This window comes from Athene noctua, chromosome 2, assembly GCF_965140245.1.
Source record: "Athene noctua chromosome 2, bAthNoc1.hap1.1, whole genome shotgun sequence".
NCBI lineage: Eukaryota > Metazoa > Chordata > Aves > Strigiformes > Strigidae > Athene > Athene noctua.
Window position 1 is genome coordinate 99558832 of NC_134038.1, and position 21991 is coordinate 99580822.

Here is a 21991-nt window from a genome sequence, read left to right on the forward strand (position 1 = left end):
CTAAAAGTAAACATACATAAAAACCAAGCATAGGGAAGAAAATCTCTGCATATGAAATTAGGTCTAACAAGGCTTTTCTGCAAAGCAAAATAATTTCTAGCTGATCCATCTACTGAAATTCGTTGAAAGTGTCAAAAAAATCCCTACCAGAAAAACCAAAGAGATTTTGGTGGACTAGTTAACATTTTACAATGTTTCAAAAGGCTTTTGATTAAATCTATAAGCCAAAGACAACTCAAGCAGCTAAGTAATCAGTGGGCAAGAAGAAAGTACTATCATGGCTCAAAAACTGGAGATAGAAAACAAAGAGCAGAATTGAACAGCGAGTTTCTGCAATGGCGGAAGGTTAACGACAGCCTGCTTCAGGGCTCTGTAGCAAGTCTCGTATTGTTGCTGTATTTACCATTGATCTAGAAGAGGGCTGTATTGTGAGATAGTAAAATCTGCAGCTGTCATAATTATTTCAGTTAAGCAAGACAAGAGGCGACTGTGATGATGAGGAAGTCCTAATGAAATAGAATGGATCGTGTAATGGTGAATTAAGTTCAATATTGAAAATGCAAAATAATGCATGTTAGAGAGGAACATGAATACTGCTTCTAAATCTGACAAGTTCCAATTCATTTACGTCAACCAAAAAGTAGAAACTGGGCATTTATGTAAATATCTATGTGCTCTCTCTAATCCTCACAAAGCTGTAGTCAGAAAACAAATAAGCTAATAGAACACAGGAGGAATAAATAACATAGCGGTTAATACCAAGTATTAGAATGCCTCTACATAAAGGAATTTATTTTCTCCACTGGCACAGTCTGCAGTATATCCTACCCCAGAAAAAGTGATGTGGACGAGTCTGTGTGGGGGACTGTTTGGGGGAAAAGGCTTTTATAAAAAACAGTGTTTTGACAGATTTGGATTGTTTATCCTAGGAAGGTGGTAAATGGTGGGATAAAAGCAATCAGAGTAGCAAATACCATCAAAAATTAAGCATGGAAATACCTGCCCTCTGTCCTCTGTCTTATTGTACAAGAAACAGGAACTTGATGGTGGCAATCTCAAAATGGGTGACATGAAATATTTTTGCAGGAATGTTAAGTGAGCCACAACTGATGAGCTAGCTATCCAGAAAAATTCATTGAAATTCGAAAAAGAGTTAAGACACATCTACACTTACAGACGTAACAAATACATCCCTCAAAATTTATGTAGCCAAGTACTGTATTTTATTAAATTCAACCTTAAACTACTAAGCTTCATGGTTTACAACAACCTCTAGATACCAGAAAGCAAACTGAGACCTAGTGGGAGATAACCTACCAGTGCCAGGGTAATTGACCTCGGGTGTGATTCGGCATGCGTTTCAGCATCCACCCTAGGCATTTCTACTCTCATGTAGTTTGCAGCTCCTTCTGACAAGGTATTTTTAGACACTTACATTTTGTCCAGCCATAGATACTACATCCTGGAGTGGTCTCATGTGACAGGGTATTTTGGTGACTACGGGAGAGAAACGTTTGGCTTCCTGCAAGCCTTTGCGAGTGTCACACCTGCATTACCTCACCAGCCATTTCACGCAGGTGAAGCATAATTAACCTCTTCTATTTCCTGCTTCTGTACTACTTGTCCAACATGCTGGCAGCTGGAAATGGTTTGTGACGTGCCCAACGTTTCATGTTCTAGACCTGCCAGCGAAACTCTCTTCATCTTCTGTTGTTTTCAAAGTCATGCTTGCCTGTCTGTAGGCTTTTCTCTTTCATTGCTGCCGTGTTAAGGTATCAGTCAGGCAACCACTGATTAATCAATGACATTAAGTACAGGCAAAAATACCCCTCAAATCACAAAACAAATGAGGAAAAAAGGTCCCGAACAAAATCCCCCTGGTCCTCCCGTCCTCATCGTCCGGGACACTCCCAGGCTTGCCCCTCTTCGGCGGGCCGCCCTGCTCTGCTCTCAGTGGCACCTCCCCTTGCCCCCGTGCCCTAGCGGGGCCTGCCAGGAGAAGACGGCAGCCTCCCTCCCAGCCACCCCAGGCGCCAGAGCGGCCCGTCGCCATCCCCTTTCTCCACCCGTCGTCTCCGATGGCGGCGCAACCCACCGCCGCCGCCTCTCCCCCCGCCCCTCCGCGCTTCGCCGCCACCGCCCTCGCGCCTTGGCGCGCGCCGCCCGCCCTGCCGCCCGCCCAGCCTCGCGCCCGCCGAGGGGCGGGGGTTCCGCCCCTTCTCCCCGCCCTCGCGCCGTCGCGCGCGGGGGCGGGCGGGGCAGGGGCCCGCGCTCAGCTGACGGGGGGACGCACGGCGGCGGCGCCTCGCGCCGGGGCTGGACAGAGCGCGCGCGCGCGCGAGACGGGAGCGGGGGGGTGGGGGGGAGCGGGAGCCGGAGCCAGCGCCAGCCAGCCCTGCCGCGGCGCCTGGCGCGCGCTCTCCGCCCGCCTCGCTTCCGCCCGGCGCGCGGCGCCGCTGCTCTCCTCGCCTCACTCGCTCCCTCGGCCCGGCCCGGCTCCGCCGCACCCCGCGACGTCCCCCGCTCCCATCGGGCAGCTCCACGGGCCGCCGTCGTCGTCATCGCCCCCCCACCCCGCCCCCTTCCGAGACGCTCCGGTTGGGGGTGACCCGCCGGCCAGAGCCGCCGGCGGCCGCCTCGCTCCGCAGCGCCCGGGCCTGCCAGTCGCTCCGCCCCGGGCCCGTCCGGTGACAGTCGCGACCGCGGGAGGTGGCGGCGGAGGAGGAGGCCGGAGCCGGGATGTCCGGGCAACAGCAACAACAGCCGCCGCCGCCGCAGCTCCCCTTGGCGGCCGCCGCTCCCCCGCCGGCGCCGGGGATCCCCTCTGCCGCCGCCAACCCCGGCCCCGCACCGGCCGCTGCGCTTCTGCTCCACCCGCCGCCGCCGCCGCCGGCCACGGCTGCGCCGCCGCCACCCGCCGCCGCCGGCAGCGGGCCCGCGGCGGCGGGGAGCGGCGGTACCGGCGCGGCATTGGGCCTCTCGGCAGGGAGCAGCAGCGGCTCCAGCGCCCCGGCGCCGTTCCCGCACGGCGACCCGGCCCTGAACGAGCAGGAGAAGGAGCTGAAGCGGCGGCTGAAGAGGCTCTACCCGGCTGTGGACGAGCAGGAGACGCCGTTGCCCCGCTCCTGGAGCCCGAAGGACAAATTCAGTTACATCGGCCTCTCCCAGAACAACCTGCGGGTACACTACAAAGGTGAGGGCCGGCCCGGGCCGCCGCGATCCCCCGTGCCCCGGCGGGGCGCGGGGGCCCTCCGTGGGCTGGGGGCGGCGGGCCGGGGAGCAGAGGGCCCGACCCCTCCGTCGGGCAGGGGGCACAGGAGTAACAATAACAGGAAATAACACACGCTTCTTTCCCCTTTCTTCTCTGTTTTTTGATACCCTAAATTGCCCGCAGCGGGGAGAGAAGGGTCTTGGTTTTCCTTATTTCAGCTTTATTTTCTCTCTTTTCCCCTCCCCCCGTTTCTGTCGCGGTGCGGGGGGGAGCAAGGGGCCGCCCCCGCCTCCTTATGCTTCTGGAGTGGGCATTATGTAAACTCTGAGACTTCCTCCGTGGATTCAGGTATCACCAGAAGGTTTGGGTCTGAGGCAGGAGAATAAAGGCGAATCGGCATGACGTGTCCCGTTTATGGTAATGAGCGAGAAAAGAAGTGGCTTTTTCTTTTCTCTCGAGAAGAACAAGGGTTAAACGGAGTTAATAGCTTAACGCTTGCTGCTCTTAAACACGGAAATGACGGGAGGGGAAAGCACAGAGAAAAACACTTTATCTTTAAACTGTGAAAAATGGAATTAAAGTCACCGGTAGTATTCTTGCCTAACTATTGTACAGACTACAGAGTGATTTGAGGGAAGGAATGACAATAGGACTTAGGTTAATAAAGGTGACTTTATAACTTTCTGCCTAGACGTTTCATAGTTAAAGTTACCGATGTTCAAGGATAAAAATCGGACTATGCGCTTATATAAATTAGCAAGAGGCAATAGAAGAAAAACTTGTGTTGATTGTTATGAAATGTCATAAAACCTGGAAACATAAGCGTACACCCTGACCTGAAAAAACACAGACGCATCTGGTGTTCTAGGCCCAAGTCCTAAAGTAGAAGTGTTGTGGATTCAAAACCACTTCTGGGTTGGCTGTGAAGAACTGGATCTTTTGTCAGTCTGTAGTCAAATGAACGTAATGGGAGGGGGAAAAAACAACCTTGTAATTATCCTTTCTCAGAGTTTACAGTGAAGAAATTCAAGTGAAATCTCGATAAACATGTTACTGTTTAATTAGAGGAGGAAAATGGCAACACAGACACATGGCAGGATTTGGCTGCCATGAAAGGATTATATGTACTCTCACAGACTTTTTTTTTTTAATAATGAGGCTTTATTATTATATACAAAATACTCCGTTAAAAGTGCTAAGTTTTATGCACCATACAAAGATAATAAAGGAGGTTGATAACTATAGAGCAGGTTTCTGGGGGCACTGAGTGATTTAAGGACATGTTATTTCATACTCAACTCTGAATTTCCTGGCTTTTGTTCAGTGTTTTATGATCTTGTATTTTTAGAAGCATTTTGTATTTTCTGGTGTTTAGTGGTCGGTTTCTTTGGGGTTTTTTGGGTTTGGTTTGTTTTTTTTCCTAAGATGATAGCTTTATGGCCATCAAGTCCTTCTGCTGGTTTGTTTTGCTCTGACCAACTCTTTTTTGCTCATGAACTAGAATTTGGAACAACTCTGGTCCGTCCGTGTAATTGCAGAAGTATATTTTCAAGGTTTCTTTGTGCTATCCCTGTTTTTCCTCACTTCTCCTTTGCTTTAGTGTTAAAAAAAGAAATTCCTTACCTCAAAGAAATTACAAGAGGCTCAGCATGTTTCTGAAGTATAGGTAACATAGGAAATACTGTGGGTACTCTACCAAAAGTCATAAAGCACAGTTAGTAGGCTAGAATAATAAAATACCTTTGCTCTAGCTCTTAAATAATAGTAAGTGATGAAGGTTGAAGAGTTCCTAGATTAACCCAGAGGACTGTGAAAAGGAGAGGTGCCAATATAACGTGTATACGCTTTTCTTTCTCCTAACTGCAAATGGGAGTGAATGGCCTCTTAAGTGGCCCATCACTTCTTCCTGGTAATTTAATGACGGTGGCTGTTAGGGCAGCCCCATGTATATGTTACCAGCCTGGCACCTGGAGCTGCTAACTGGGCTACGCAATGAATGGTATCAGGACATTCCTACTGGCGGACTGGGGGAAAAAAAACACTAAAACATCTGCTGCCTTTTCTCCCTCCTGGATCCTTCAGCCCTAAGATTGCAATAAAGAGGAAGAAAAGGAAGAGGTTCAGTGAGGATATTAAGGGAAGATAGCAAGTAAGAAGGTGCTTGGCACTATGAAATGTTGTTTCCACAGATCAGTTGCAAATAGAGGTCTCAAAGATTCAGAGTATCTTCTTGTGGAATATTGGCACTTTCAGTGCTTCTGAAGTTATCTAAGTAGTTGTGGAAGAACGGTTATCGTTTTTGTTAAGGAAATTTGAATTGCACATTGAGCAGGGATAAAGATCTGTTGTATTCTTGACCAAAATACTCAGGGAAGGGAGAGGACAGCTCTGTCCAAAGAAGCCAGTAATCAAAAGCAATTCTTACTGTTTTCTATTACTGCAGTATAGGTACCTTGTACACTTAAACTTTCTCTGCTGACTGTACATTTCTGACTATAGAACTGTTTTTCTGAAGTAATTTCCTCCTGTCTGTGACTGATAGGAGGCAGAAGGTGGTAACATCAATGCCTTCCTTCCACCCTGGATGTGTTGGGGATATTTGCCTCTGAAAAATTGAGTGGGGGGGAACAATCAGTGCAACGCAAAAGCCTTCAAAGTCATTTTTTCATATAACTAGCTTCATAATATTAATCTGCTGATTTATTGTGAGCAGCGATGTTTTTGTTTCATTGGTTTGTGCGAGGAATGATGGTCCTCTCTCTGTAATTTTCAAGATTCCTTTCATTTTCTTGCATACCAGTGGACAACTTCTATGGAAACGAGCTACAGTAGATGTCTCTTTCTATCCTCTGCAGCTGTAATGCTTTGTGTACTGCATTTCTGGACCTGAAGCTTTTTGCAAGCATCCTAGAGCATGCTTAAAAATCAAAGCTGCCGCAAAACCAGTCATTGATCAAGTGGTGGAGGAAGAAGTACAGTCTAGCATCAGGATAACAGCTATCTACATTTTGTCGGGGGTCAACAAAACCCAAGTGCTCTTTTGTGTTATCTCTCAGAATTGTAGTGTTGCTTAAAAAATACATGGGGAGGTGGTGGAAGGGAAGATGTGTTGACTGCCATATTGTTTACCAGAACAGGCTAATTTCCACAGTGAGCTATTCTGTTATACTTTTACAAATTCTGACTCTTGATTTGTCAAAATCTGGATATGAAATACATACACACTGACATCAGTGATACTGTAATATCTTAAAGACCGTACCCAACGGTATTTTTGTTTTTTTTGGATGGACAGACGTATGCCTCTGTTGCTGCCAGTTAGCCGTGCAAGCTGATAGAAAGCAAACGCTGTCCTTGTGACTTTTGTTCATGGTATATCATATGTAAGAGAGGCATGGAAAACAGTATCAGAAAAAAATGTGTCTTTTCACTTAATTGTAATATTAACAGCTCTGAGCTATAGGTCAGTGGTAAAGAAAGCATAAGGGTTCAGACAAGTGTATGCTATATGTAAAGCAGTTACTGTGCAAAGTACGTAGCTGTTAAGACATCTTTACAAGTATTCCTACATATTTCTAAAATATTCATAATTAAAATACGGATCTTGTGGAAAAACAGGGATTTTATATATGTTATGTGTAATATGAAGTTCCACTAGACAGACAAGTTTAGTTTCCAGCAGATCATGATCTATGCTATGTAGTATAAGGAGATAAAAATACAGACTCGGTGCAGATTGTAACCGTGAAAGAAACTATATACAGAATTAGGTAAACAGATTAAATCATTAATGCTAAAATCATGGAAAGTCCTATAGTAACTTAAGTTAGTCTTGTGACAACTGTCCAAAAAAAGCTGAGGAAAGTTATGCAATTTTGGGTAAGCTGCCATTGCATGAAATTTTTTTCTAAAGAGGAGATCTTCGCCAGACATTTATTTACAGTGCAGTTGCCTTTGAACTGTCTGTAGTGCCAAGCTATCTAGTGCAAAAATCTATTTTATTTTTCAGTGGAAACTATGCATCCCAATTTCTGTAACAAACAGAAGAGGATTCTATAGTAATAGTTCTGTGTTGTCATTCAGTGATACAAAGATGGTGTCAGTTTTTCTGGTAGAAAACACTTGAAGCACATTGACTACAGTATGCCTGTTTTGCACACCTTTGTAGCTCTTGAGTTGTCTTGCTTTTTTAAACTGGGGAAAAAGTTGAAGTAAAATCAGTAATTTAAGCACGTCTTTTTTTCTTGTCTCAGTGAAACTTGCCTAATGAATTCAACAGAAGATTAGGGCTTGATTATTTTATTTTTGGCAGTGTGAGCAAGTCATTGGACCACCTGTTGGAAATAACTGCAGTTCAGCTTATGTAAACTTCATTTAAGGATTTATACTGTATAAACATGCTTACTGTTGTCTAGGCAGACACTCCCATAGACTTCTTTTGGATGACTTGATGCATATGCATTGCACACATAGATTTAGGTTCAAAGATTATATTTTTGAAAGCTGAAATGGCTTCTACAAATACGGTTTTATCTGAATTGGCTTTTTTCAAGGAGATGGAATTTAGATTAATTTCAATTTGGTTTTGCTAAAGGACTGGTGATGCTACTTTTAGTAAAAATCATCACTGTGAATGACTGCTTAAAATATAAAGCTTTACTCCTTAAGCATGGTTGTTGACTCATGGTTGTTAAACACTTTTAATGAAAGCCCAGTCAAAAACAATTCTGGTAATTGAACTTACTTGTGATCTGGTTTACAGTGTAAAGTTCAAGCTTTGTACACCTGTTTTCCTTTCACTGACCCAGTGAATATTTGCAGAATTCTCTTTTTAATGCTGAAAGTGATTAATTTTTAGTGTTAAATAATACATTAACTATAGCTTGCAACTATGAAAGTTTTAGGGAACACAGGGCAGTGTTCGTACTTCAGACATTCAGAACCTCTGATTCAGAAGTCAGAGTTGAGCGTCAAAGTTGCTTTTTATTCACAAGCAAGGAAGTGGGGATTCAGGTTACCACAGAACGTGGCAGCAGTATATAATGTCAGCCTAATGGGCTGCTCAGCATCCCATCAGTCACAGTAGCCATACGTGAGTGCCTACGGAAAAATCTAAAAACATGTTGGGCATATATGATGTATCTGTGTTTTCCCCTCTCAGTTTCCAGCTGTTTTAAACTGAAGGACATCCTGAGCTGAAGGCAGCTTCTCAGTTAATTTTTGTTATAGACGCTTGCCCAGCGTCCACTTAAACACTAGCATCTATAATACCCTTAGGTAAGAAATTCTACAGTTCAACTACGTGCTCTGTAAAAAGCCTCTTTCTTGTTTTAAAGCTGGCTGATAACTAGTATCTATTGACTCTTCATGTTATCCAACGTAGCTTGGTAGTACTGAAAATCTCAACTAGCATGTTGAGACAAGGTAGAGGTATTTTGAGTATTCAAAAGTAGTTAACTGCCTGATGCTGTTGAATTTGCTGTTAGAAATAATAACTGTATGTAACTACAAATAAAAGCAGCATCCTCAAGTAGTAAAATGGGATTCATAGGAGATTATATTAAAAGGACAGTGGTTCTAAATTTAGGGTGTCTTCTGTTTTAATGGGATGAAAGTAGTTTTGAGCACAGACTTCCCCAAGCCTGTTGCTTCACCACATGAAGTGTTTGGCAATACTGGTAAGGTATCCTGTTACTTCTGCCCCTGTGTTGACCTCTTATTTGCAGTGTGACAGCTGTGTGTGGCTGTGTTGTGAACTGGATCAGGGAACTGATCTGCTGCTTAAAAAAATCTGGTAGGTTTCTTAAAGCCCGATCAGCTAATCAATCTGGTTCATGGTATGTCCTTGCGGATAGCTGTCTGGGTTGGGGAGGGGGTGGGAGAAGGGGACTACGTTCAGGAAGAGGTGCTAAGAATACCTTAAATTGGTATTGTTTCCAAATGCATAGATTGTGATTTCACAAAACCCATCTGCTGGGTAATAGATGTACATTTTCAATAATGTTTGGCTAGTTCCTACTACTTCAGTCTTCTATGTGGAAGACTTGCCCAAATAAGGAGACTGACTCAGGCTGAAACTACACAGATTGTCAAGTGCATAGAGTAACCAAGGGAACTTCTTTGCAGTCTATTTTAAAGTAAAAACCTAAGGATATTTAAAAAGAAAGTATCTTTCTCCCCCTCTCCAGATGAGTGCATCATTTAATCAGAGCTACTTGAATTTAAGGGATCTCTCAGGAGTTTAGTGTTCTGCCCATAAAGTTTTGGGTGCCTTTTAGCTGGAGGATTTCTGCATGCTCAGGAATGATAATCTAATTTATAGTAGCTGAATAGTGAGCTGCCAGCACTTGAAAACTAAGCAAACCTATGGAAGCTCTAAGGTTATGTACTTGGTTATTACCTCGGTTGACACAGCCTGAGGAAAGAACTTAAAAATGGTGAACAATAAAGCATGCATGCTGTCTTCTATATGGAAGAGTAAATTACTGTTTTTTCCTCATGTGAGACTTAATGAAAACAACATGTAGAAGGTATGTAATAAGCGTAATGTTGTAAAACCCGTGAGGTGATCGAAGGATATTTATATAAAATGTTTAGTAATGACACATGGAAGTGAGCAATGCATTTGTACACAGAAAGGTAAGCTAGTTGGCTAGTTGCCTTAAGGTAATAACACACTGAGGTGAACTAGTTACATCAGAAAAAATTTGTAGGTTAAATCTAATCTCAATGAGTGAAGAATTCAGGCTGTGCTAGCAAAGTTTGGGCTGCAAGTACAGCTGTGGTGAAATGGAGAGTTCTTGGCTGCATACATGCCATTTGGTAGGAGGTGGTTGGTGCTGGCTCAGCAGGCAGTTCAGCATCTACTGTTTTATCAGCATTTACACTAGAGGGCTCTGTAGTTAGCAGGTTCTGTAGTGTAGATCAGCTATGTCTGGTCTTGCTGGCTGGCTGTGCTGTCATTTTCCTGCAGTTTCTCCCTTGCTGTATGACCCAACTTGCTGCACGAGACATGGTTAAGCTGTGCCTGAGTGATAATTCCAGTGTTAATGCCACTGGAAGGAGTGTATTGGGGAGGGGGCATGTGCAGATCAGTTGCTATGCAGGTGCAGTAGGCTTCTCTGTGTGGGCTGGAAATGACAGCTGGAGTGCTGCAGCCCAAGTGATCTGTGCAACACACTCAAAACAGTCATCTCTCTTCGTCATGCCTCAGATCCACATGGAAAGTGGGCATGGGATTTGCATGAATTACAACAATGACTATCTGTTCCTGGTTGCCATTTTATTGAAATACCTCTTGCCAGTATTCAATATACTTCCCACCTTGCGCTCTTTTTTTTTTTTTTTTAATGTAAAAGTTTTTTTAAACCAGGTCCTGTGACCTCATGCATGACTTCCACACAATAACTGAAGGGATTTTGGTGTGCCTGAGAGAGACTGAGCTTTCCTGAACAGGTTGCTGCTAAAACAAGTCATGTGGCCAAGTTGCCTTTGGAACAAAGGTCTGTGAAGAGGGTGACACATTCAGGAGAGTTAGTCTTAGTGGAGTGCAAGTGGCTCTTGGGTTTAGGTTGAAAATCTCTAGAGTAGACAAGAGCTGGCACTGGGAATTATTCTTGTGGCAGAGCTGGTGCATAGTGATCCTTATAAGAAAAAGAAGTAGGAGCTGCATTAGCCTAGTTGGAGGCTCTGTAACACTTAATGCTGTCCTGAAATAACATTCAGAACATGGAAATTGAGCCATACGTTCTGTATAATGACTGATGTTTATTTTGAAGGACATTAGAATTAAAGTAGTAACTTGAAGATTCAGAAGCACTAAGCATTAGATTAAACTGTATATCATGTTTCAGTCTATAAAACTGAGTAAGACCTGTGGGTCTGAGAAATCATACAGTTCTTTCAAACCTAGGTGGGCTTCTGTCAATTTTGTTACTGCAGTGAAACTTTTTTCTAGTTGCCCCTCAAATAATTGTAGAATCTTTTCGAGAACTTCTCACAGCATGCTTAGTTGCAGTGTAGGTGCCTACAATGAAAACTTAATGTTGGAAGAAAATATTGTAGCATAAAAATGAGGCTGATTAGAACACTGTGTATTGTATGCTTGTTACATAAGCCTTCTGTTTTGAGTAGTTGGTATGTACCTCTGCAATTATCTAAAACTTATTTTTGTTGTTTTGAATGCAATTGTTTTTCAGGTCATGGAAAAACTCCGAAAGATGCTGCTTCTGTTCGAGCTACACATCCTATACCTGCAGCCTGTGGCATATACTACTTCGAAGTTAAAATTGTCAGTAAGGGAAGAGACGGGTAAGCATTGAGTGCATTATTAATTAATTATTACTTGAAATATTCTCACATCATCTTTTTTTCAGTCAACATGATTTATTTTTATATTTTGTCACTTTCTGTAGCTTAATTCCTTATTCATGTGAAGTTGCACTCTGGTATTTGGTTGTTTTAAAGGAGTTGATTGTGGTATTTAGTGCCCACAAATCACTGTGTACAATAAGTACCATAACAGCATCTTCTCATTTTCTCTTGATGGAGAAGTTAGGGTTTGAATGACCATAGTATGACCCTGCTCTTACTTTTAAAGGTGTTGGGTTTTGACTATATGGCTTTACAGACTTTCACGTAACTTTTAGGAAATGCTTAGGGTGTGCAGCAGACCAACTGACTTCCTCAGTGCAGTCTTTTCATGGGTGTTGTATCAGTTTTAAAATGGAAAGTTATTTTTAAGGCTACTTGTTGGTGAACCATAATAATAAAGGGGGATGTTCTGAATAGGTGCCTGGGAATTTGTCATCCTACGGAATGCACGAGTTGATGAGTGAGTACAACTGCTGCTTCCCAGAATGCATCTGAATGGTGAATCTGTTGAAGCGCAGGTGATACTATGCTTTTAAGTCTACTGAGGCAGATAGGATCTCACCTGGGAAAGTTCTGAAGTGCTAATGAAATCTCTGTTAGACCACTTTAATTCCTTTTCATCTTTCACTGCTTTTAGTAGAGGGTGTGTTTTAATCCCGAGACATTGATTATGTTGCCTATGTAGGACTATATAAGCAATACTTCTTTCCAATACGGCGTAGCATATACTGTGGTTCTACTTCAAGGTTGTAGTCAGGATTGAATGTCCTTGTCTTAAGTGCTGTACAAGCATGTTGCAGGTGCTTATATCCTGCTGTGAAAATAAATCTTGAGGGAAAAGAACTATGTCATAGATCTTTGGATGAGATTTAGTACCTTTGTCTTTTTTCTGTCTGTCTTGCTGCTATTTCTTTCTTTAATTTTCCCAGTGTTCTGTAAGCCTTCTGTAAGTCCGAAACAGTCTTCAAACTTTTTTGTTTTGCTTATAGCATTGTATAGAGAGATTTTGAAAGAATAGGCTCTCAGTACTGCTGCTGCCTTGTAGGGGCATTTATGAGTTTGTTACCGGTTCTGTTCCCAAAAGTTATCTCTGGCAGATAACTTTGCTGAGAAAAACTTTTGGCTGTAGTTGTTTTGTCACACTATGAAGACCTAATTATTTTTAAATCAAAATGAGAGAAATTAGTGTTTCAAGTAGTGTTTTGCTGTCAATGTTAGGAACACCTTTTGTGGGTTTTTTGTTCCTTAAACATTTTTTTAAAATTGCCCTGCTGCTGTCAATAAGGAGAGATTCTTACTGTGATTTGCTAGTGGTGCACATGTCTCTTCCTGAAATGCGCTTCTGCCTGCTTAGTTTGGAAGGTAGCTTTTTTGAAGAGATTGGTTTCAAAAGGTGTCCACGTGGCGGGATGTCATTTTACATAGCTCCTCTGACACTTTACTTTAGACCTCTTTGTATTGCTTTTTAGTAATTTCTAATTCAGTAGGCCACTCAGTGCAATCCTGCAAAAGTAGAAAACATCAAGTGAAGTGTTTCAAGGTTTTGGCATTTAAATGGTTATTTGTGAGGTGTAGGTAGCTAGGACTAGTGAAGTTGCCTGCTGAGATTGCTTAAAAAAATGGGAGGGGTACTTTTTTCAGTTAATGATAATGCATACTGCCTTATCCTTGCTTCAGCCTTGTGACCTTTTTTTGGTGTCACTTTATGAAACATTAGCTGCATAATGAGCTGAGGTGTTAATTTTTTTCATTGTATAGGCTGTTATGGATGCTGGGGAGTACTGTGCACAGAGCCAAAGCCAAATCTAGCTTAGCTGATAAAGAGCAGGAGTCAACATGTGGAGCCTCACTGGATGTAATGTGTGTATCTCTAGACCCTGTTTTCAGGTCCAAAAGGTCTTTGACTAGATGCAGTGCAGATCTTTTATGTTTCAGTGTGACGCTGCATTCAAACTCATAAATTCTTCTGTAATAAGTAAACTGGGTAATTTAATGCAGAGATAGGTAAGTTGCTCTGTAGAAACTAGTCTGTGTCTGATAGAGTTTATTAGTTCTTTCTCACTGCCTGTTGTATTTCACCTAGCTTGCTCCAGCTCCATTTTTACCTTTTTTTTTTTTTTTCTTGTCTGGTAGTGGGAACTGAGTTCAGGAAGACCATATCCATAGAGGACCAGCATGTAACTAATAGGGTCAATTAGTTAAAATGCCTTACTGTTGCAAAAGCATCTATTTTTAAGGCCTGAGCCTAGCTGTAGAAGCACTACAGCTGTATTTTATAGTACTGCTTAAAATAAATCCTAGACTACCCGAGGCAACTCAGATAATCTGTCTGCAAGCTGAAGTACAGCTTTCAACTTTTATAAATGTCAGTGGATAATTGTGTTTATTTGGAGTTCCCTTTGGTAGTAGCCTTTACTACTTTTTTCTTTTAATAAACTCAGCTTAAAGTATTTAGTCTTTGTGCAATGTTATATGGGCAAGTCTAACAGCATTCTTCCTTGTGTGCTCTACTTCGCATGACTTGCCTCAAATAATCAAAAACGTTTATTAAAAACATAATCTAGAAAAATAATTTTTTGTGCTATGATAGCACTTGATGACACTGCTCCTGGAACATGATCTTGCATATCTCAAAGTTGCCAGGCAGTCACAAAGATTATTCCCTTCCTCTGAAGGAGTACAGCTCTTTTTAGTATAGGGCATGGCTTCCAGTATGGTTTGTTGTAGCTGTGCGAGAACAGCATTGGTTTGGTCACATTAATGAATTGGGTCATCAAATTCTTCATGTATTGCAGGGAAGGTAATGATCTTGAGTAGGAATTTGAAGGTGCATGATAATTTTGCAGATGTTTATGGTGATCAATTTCTAGGCATTATGAACACATTGGAGAAAGCATGGAAGCTTCCGAGGAAGTAAGAGAAGGGTATGGAGGTTGGTGTTGCAGAGCAGATGAAGAGTGAAGTTGCTTTTTGGTACCCCGATGAGGGGTGATGGAGCCATGCAGCAACTGATGGTAACAGATAAGAAAAAGGGAAGTGAGAATTAAGGTTAATGAAAGTAATAAGGTTGAAATATCATTGAAACAAAAACTGTCTTGGTATTTGTACAGCGTTTGGCATGAAGAGGCCTAAGGTCTTTTATGTGCTGCTACAGTACAGATATGTGAAATAATTATCTTAAGTATTTTAAAATTCTTGTTAAAAGTGCTAAAGTGGCTGTCATGTTGTTCTGTAAATATTTTCTGTTCTTTATTTCTTCAGTTTTCTTCCTTAATTTCATGTCTACTTTTGCAGTCTGAGGACCTCGAGTTTATTTACATTCTACTTTTATACTCTCTTTTGCTTTGTTTTGTTTGGCTTCATGTGGAATGTTGTGGACAGTGATGTGAATGATTGGAGATAATAACAGTAGATGAGTAATGGGTGTAAGTATGGGAAACAGTACCAAGGTGATGATTAGAAAGTATGGTAGGAAGAAGAGTATTAACTGCAATAAATTATATTTGCATCTGTATTGAAATCTCCAGTTAATTTAAAAATAAATAAATTTATGTCAGTTAACACAAAGTATTGCAGCAATTATTGTCAAAAATTCTCATGTAGTTGGGGAAGCTAAACACAGTTTTAACTTTAAATTAAACTTCTGTAAGCTCTTAATGCAACCCTCATTTGTAATTGATCTCTCAGAGAACCAGAAGTACGTACATAGTGTTTGTTCTGTCATTTCTTAATACAGTACTCAAGGGAGTGAGATAGGCATGATGTTGCCTTTTGCATACAACTCTATTTTTAGTTTAGCATAAATTTCTAGAATAGGAGCTTAATGCAAACTACATTGGCAGTTGAGGAATGGGAATGAACAAGGGTGTGCTAAGTCCTGTGGACCTGTTCTTCTGATTTGGAGATGTAAGCCTTACTCTGTAAATCTTTTATAATACTATAATGTCCTTTCACTTTCCAAAAATGACCATGATGGTGGCCATTCTCTTAGCTAGGTAAGTATATCCAAATGACACTTTTTCCAGTCTCTCTCAAATCTTGATTTCAGTTTTCTTATGCTGCTTGTTATTGTGCTAGTCTTTTACATATTTAGGTCCTCCGGCTTTGTGTAAAACGGTAAATGCATCTCCCTTACAGCCCCACAATTAATATTTTATTTCAGATACCAGTTAACACTTCCCTCTTGCACAGCTGAAGATATTTGCATGATATTGTCATCATTTATGTAAACTACAAGTCTGATAGCTTTGTGCTGTTGTTGTGGGCATCCTCCTTTACTGGTGAAGAGTTGTCTGTAAACTCTCTTAGTTGAAAGTCTGTGAGCTTTGCTGTAACCTTAGGTTGCACTCTGTGGCATTTCACACTGGGCATAATGGTTCCACTTTCCAAGGGGCTGTCTCAAGGGTATCCACTGGCTACCTGGCTTTCAGAAGCAAACTACCTTCCATTATGTTATGAACAGCTTTTGTGTGTATGATTTACTGAGTGATCATCCATTTCTACATGAATTTCAGTTTTAGTCTTGTTGGTTCTTGTAATGAATTTCTTAATTTCCTGTCAGGGCAATGTTTTTTGAATGTTTGCAATTCTTACACTAAACCGTAGTTAGAAGGCTTTGTGGTGATTTGGCCATGAGAAGCAGCATGCTCATCTCTGAACATGCATTGAGTTCATTACCCTTGCCCCAGTTTGTGATTGTTTGTGTCAGCTTCATGGTAAACCTGATTGGGTAGTTTATTCTCCAAAAGTTGACCTCAAGAGTGAGTGAGTTTTCATCTGGGTTTGTTCCCCAGCATGGCTGTTTGTATCACTTCATGAGTAGCTATGGCAGCAAAAGCGGGGAACTTGCAGCATTAATGAGTGCCTGGGCCCAGGAGGGTGGGAATGCAACTTTTGGTCATGGTACCAGTTTATGCCCATTTAATTTTAGTTTAAATACAGCTTTTTAGTTTTTTTTTAAATCTTTCACCAGGAGAGACTTTTTGTCTGTTTCTTTCCTAGGGAAGATGAACTTCTGGGGAAAATGCCTTTAATCCTCAGTGTCTTGAATTTCTGTCCATTCTGTATCTTGATTGATGATATGTAAATACAATTACTAGCAATGGACAAATGATAGTAATGCCATTTACTTCTGAACAATCTTTAGTGCTTTTAGAACAGCCGAGGAAGATGCAGGCTTAAAATGCAAAATCCTCTAAGTGCGTGTGCTTTTTTTTTTTTTTTTAAAGAAGAATGAAAACAAGAATTAGAAGTGGTAAGCCACCTGGAAGAAAAAATGAAAACTAAGTTTAGAAAGGCTTTAGTCTTTTAGTAGATAGTACTTAGCTTACACTTCTGTGAGCATGGTTGTTTAGTCTGTGGTGTGGTTGTGCTGATGCAGATCTTCACGGGCATGCTTTATATTGCATGTGCGAGTTCTGCTGCATGTTCTGTACTAAAATAAAATGTTACTACGGCAACTCACACAAGTAATCAGTATGCTTTTTGTTAAAGCTGTGTTAATAAGGCTTTAGACACCTGTTGGATTATGGCTGTTTTTTAACACTGGCCATACAGTCAGTCTTCTGTTGTTTTGGAAGTATCTTGTAGTATGTGTTGTGTACATGAAGTGGGTGAAGAAATAGAAAAACTGTCCCAAGACAGTAATACCATGAGAATTGTTTGAGTTTTCATGACACCCATGCCTGTGGTTTAACCTGAGCTGTTTTAGCGTGTTTGAGTGATGTTTGAAATATAAATGCTTTGTTGTCTTCTAGAGCATGTATATGTAACTCTTTAAAGAGAAACCATACTTTTTCTTATTGCAAATTGTTTCTGTTGCAGTAAGTTGACTTTTCCTTTAGCATCCAGTATACACATTTTCTTGTTCACAACAAAAGCGTAAACCAATAAACAAAATATAGAACATCACCAGTTGCTGGTTTGTGTGTATTTTTGTACATTACTAACTAGTGCAAAAACTTTGTGCAGTCTTGAGACCTATTTTTATAGTTTTGATATGTCCTCAGCAGTTTTGTCACAATAACAGGCATTTGTTACAACATGCAAACTTTATTTTTACATGTCTTGCAGCATTATTGACAGAGTACTTGTGTATAGAGTAGAATCTGATAAAAGTCTGAAGTAGCTTTCTTGCATTACTGTTTTCATTTGAATTGCAGCAGCTGCAAGAAGAGATTGGATCATGAATCAGCAAGTGTATCTTTTCTTAAACTGTAGCAGTAATTAATTTTTTACCTGAGTGTATGAGACCAGACATTTGACAGAAATGAACAGCAACTAAATGTGTAAGAGGATTATTTGAGGTTTGTGTTTAACTGCTCAGAAATATGTAGAACTGGAACAAGAGTTTTATTTTTTGTTGATGTTTTCTAGAAATGAAGATTTTTCATTTAAAAAGAAAGTCAAGAATGTATTTAATTTCTTGGTCCCTGCTTCTTGCAATATCTTTTAAGTTACTTCTTTCTTATGAGGTCCATTCGCATAAATATAGTGTATAAATGATAATCTTACTGCAGCCCAGACTTATATTATGCTATTGTCTATGCAGCTCTTCTTTTCTGACAGTATGGTCCCCAAAAAGGCTTTGATACTTAAGGAGAAATGTCACAAGATGAAGATACGCAACCTCAGAAAGTGAGAGGGATGTCAGTAAGTGAGAGTCTTTCCAGGAACATTATAGGAATCATAAGCAAAATGATACAGGAATAAGTTTCAAGCACTATGCAAGATGACTGCCTTTTTTTTTTTTTTTTTTTTTTTTATCTCTATGTAGAACTGGATTAATCTGAAACCTGGGTTTATCATGTTCAAAATAGTGTTTCCTTGGAAACATTCCATAAAATTAAACTTGTTTTCAATTTGAAATGAAAGACTTAAACTGTCTATGGCATATTTTGAAACATTTAAATAGAGAAAAATTTAACAGCTTATTTCTTATTGTGATTGTGCAGACAATAAGAATGTTGGATTAGCATATTCCTACAAAATTTTCATATGAAGTAACCATATTAAAGATGAAATTTACATATATTTTTAGTGTGCTTTATTTCTGACCTTATAGTACAGTGTCAGTGAAGGCAGTGTAGAAAACTACAGAACATTATTCAGACTTTTTATGTCCTTACAAGTCAGTTGTAAAAGCCCTTTAGAAGGTCATTTAGTCTTAAAGTTCTTAAAGGTGTTGCAGTTTTTTCTACTTGTAGCGTTTCCTAAGACATAAACTTGACAGTAAAACTAACTGTACCTGTTGTATAGCCTACTTTTTTTTTTTTTTTTTCAGAGTGTTAATTCTACTTTTCTTAGTAGTCAGTGCATTTGAAACATTAGGATGTTTTCAGTTGCCTCTTCTATGGGTATAAACATCTGTGAGTACTTGGACTCCGGTTCCTTACAGATACTATGGTAACTTAGGTTTTAACACCATATGGTTGAAGATTCTTTCTTTAAACATATAGCATGTAGGTAGTGAGATATCAGGTTGATTATTTACTTTCATCATCACCAAAAGAGCTTGGATTTCAAAGCATTATGTAGCAGTTCCTCAGGTTATACTGTCTTTAATAGAACAGGTAGGAACAGTGAAAGTCTAAAGGAGTTTCACTCTTTGCAGATAGCAGTTTGGTAATGCACTGTTGTAGGGAGGCTATTTAAGATATGCTAAATTATTTTACTTGTCTTTACAAATACAGTATAGAATATTTGTTTTGTTTTGGTTTTTTTAACTAGTGAAGTGGTTACTTAGTACTTAAATTTATCTTTAGCCACTGGTAAGATTTGGTATAGTTTTTGAGATTATAATAATCTGATATTAATCAGAATTCAGGTTAATTATATTCTGTCCCACCTTTTATACACCTTCAAGACAGTGGCTAAAAGATCTAACAGAACAGTTTCAAATAAAAATCAGAATTGTGCATCTTTTATATGAACTTCCTGTGTTTTTTTCTTTTTCCTTATGTTTTAGCAGTCTTCAGTTCTGTACCGTCTCTTGTTGCTATTTTTTCTTTCTATTTGGTTCTGGTTTTTTTATTTCTCACACTTAGTCTATTCAGGCATCCAAGTTAGAAACTTTAGGCTCCAGCAAAAATGTGAATTTAGCTCTTTGACTGGAAAGACGCTTGAGCAGAAAATAGTTATTGTGAACTGGCTGCTGCTTACACATTTTGCTGGAGAGAAGCTTAGGCTTTTTGGTCTGTAGTGGAAAAAAAAAGGTATTGTAGTGCCTGTATTTTTGACATTGACTTTTGCTTTGTGGCAAAAAAGTTGAATCTTCAGTGAATTTTAAACTCTGTAGTTTTATAGTATTACTAAGAATTTCTATATGACTTGCAGTTGTGAAATGTAAACCAGAAGATGTGCTGAGATGTTAAAATGGTAATCTTTATCTTTAATGAACTGAATAAGAATAAATACAATTTGAAATGGTCCTTAATACCAATTTGGCTGCACTTGAAATCGGTTTTCAGCCACAGTATCTTTTTTCAGTCTATCAGGGGTTAATTTCATATATTCCGTGAGTGGGTTTACATGTTGTTAGTAATTTTATGAGCTCCTGTAAGACTTGAGCACTTTAATGAGGTTATGAGTAGCAACCGGTGGGAGTGAAATGCTCAGAGAGAGGAGCTTCTTAATAAAAAGGGTCCCAGGCCACTTCTGTTTGCCTAGGTAAGTGACCCTCCCACTGCAGCAGCTAAGGATGTTTATGGGTGGGGAGCTGAGGTGGAGGCACCGTCTGCAGGTATGGAGAGAAGTGATGAAGGAGGTGGCATCAGAACCTCTCTGGTCTCTCAAACCATGCAGTGTCATGTCTGTTTTTGGAAGGTGCTACATGTCACAAGTGAGCGTGCTGCTTCCTGGTGTTGTTGACACCTCTGTTTCCCCAGGGCTGCTGAGGTGGGGTGACATAGTCTAAGTGGACCTGTTCTTCCCATCTGTGGCTGTCTCCTAGACCAAACCCATTCCTGTGACAGGACAGCAGGAAATGCATCATGAACTGACTGAACAGTCTGGGCCTGCACTGCACCTGGGTGCTAGTATGTCTGCTTGTTGTGCTGCCCTGCATTTTCATCTTTAACTGCCCTGGTTTCAGCTGGGATAGGGCTAATTACATTTTTTTTTCCTTCTTAGTAGCTAGAATAGTGCTGTGTTTTGGATTCGTTATGGAATTTGATATGAGAAGAATGCTGATAATGCACTGATGTTTTTATTTGTTGCTAAGAAATCAAGGACTTTTCAATTTCCCATGTCTTACTAGTGCACAGGGTCTCAAGAGGCTGGGGAGGAGCACAGCCGGAGCAACAGACCCAAACTGGCCAATGGAATATTCCATATCATACAACATCGTGCTCAGTGTATAGATGAGAGTTTACTGGGAAGCTGGCTCTCGCTTCTGGGATAGTGGTTTTACGATTCTCTCTTCTCTGGGATCACTAGCTGGGAATGGTCTGGGCATTGGTCAGTGGGTGGTGAGCAATCATAATGTGCATTACTCATTTGTATTTTCTATTATTACTATTATTACTTTTTTTTTTTTCAATTATTAAGTTGGTTTTATCTCAACCTATAAGTCTCCTTCCCTTCCCCCTCTGTTCTTTTGATTCTGAGATGCATGATATGTGAACCTTAAAGAAGCAAACAGGAGGACAGTTTAACTAATTCCTCCCACTGAAGCAAATCTTTTTGTAAACAATGGCTCTGGACCTAAATATGGGCTAAGCTTCTTTAAAAACCAAACAAAAAAGTCTCTTTAAGCCAGTGAATCTTACAGGTGCCAGGAGAAGAAAAAAATTGCATATAGTGGTTTGGCATAAATACAGCTCCTCTTCATGCATCTAAAGCCTATCTGTCATGACACTGTCTTCCCCCTCAGTTTATAGTGTACTGTATCTAGTTGAACATGAGATTAGCTATCCATCAACTAGAACAAATAATAAATTCCCTTAATTGATGAGCCTTTAATTTCACTCACTTACAAACCATGAATTGTGGGCATTCTGTTTTCCTTTTGAAAGACGTCTATAGGAAATGTGCTAATTATTTGAAATGTTTTAATCTGATTTTACTTTAGTTTCTATTAATACCGTCTGCTTGATGAAATGGTGTTAACATTCCAAGTAGTTGTAAGTGAATCCCAGGGAAGAATATATAGTTTAATGTCTGTTTTACCGAGATGGTGTCAGTGCCTAGTGCCTTCTAGTGTTGCCAGTGGGTAACAAATCCTCGTTCCCACCTGTATTAAATACAGTGGGTCTCTATTTACAATCGTTACTAAGGTGGAGGAGGCTCAGAAGATAGGATATCTGAGGGAGAAAAAACAGGTGGTACCAAAATGTTACCAAGATGATGATTTTCTATCTAGTATTTCACATTTTCCTGTAACTTTAATCTCATTTCTTTAAGAATACT

General features: G+C 40.6%; 1 protein-coding gene across 2 annotated transcripts in view; it reads left to right on the forward strand.

Moving 5' to 3' along the window:
* Nucleotides 1-2353: 2353 nt before the first annotated feature.
* The window catches only part of RANBP9 (RAN binding protein 9), a 41279-nt gene continuing 21641 nt past the window's right edge, over nucleotides 2354-21991 (forward strand). For both annotated transcript variants that reach the window (XM_074899728.1, XM_074899727.1), the window contains exons 1-2: nucleotides 2354-3193; nucleotides 11410-11521. In XM_074899728.1, the coding sequence (XP_074755829.1) occupies nucleotides 2740-3193; nucleotides 11410-11521 (566 nt within the window). In that variant the 5' untranslated portion in view covers nucleotides 2354-2739. The remainder of the gene's footprint in view (nucleotides 3194-11409; nucleotides 11522-21991) is intronic.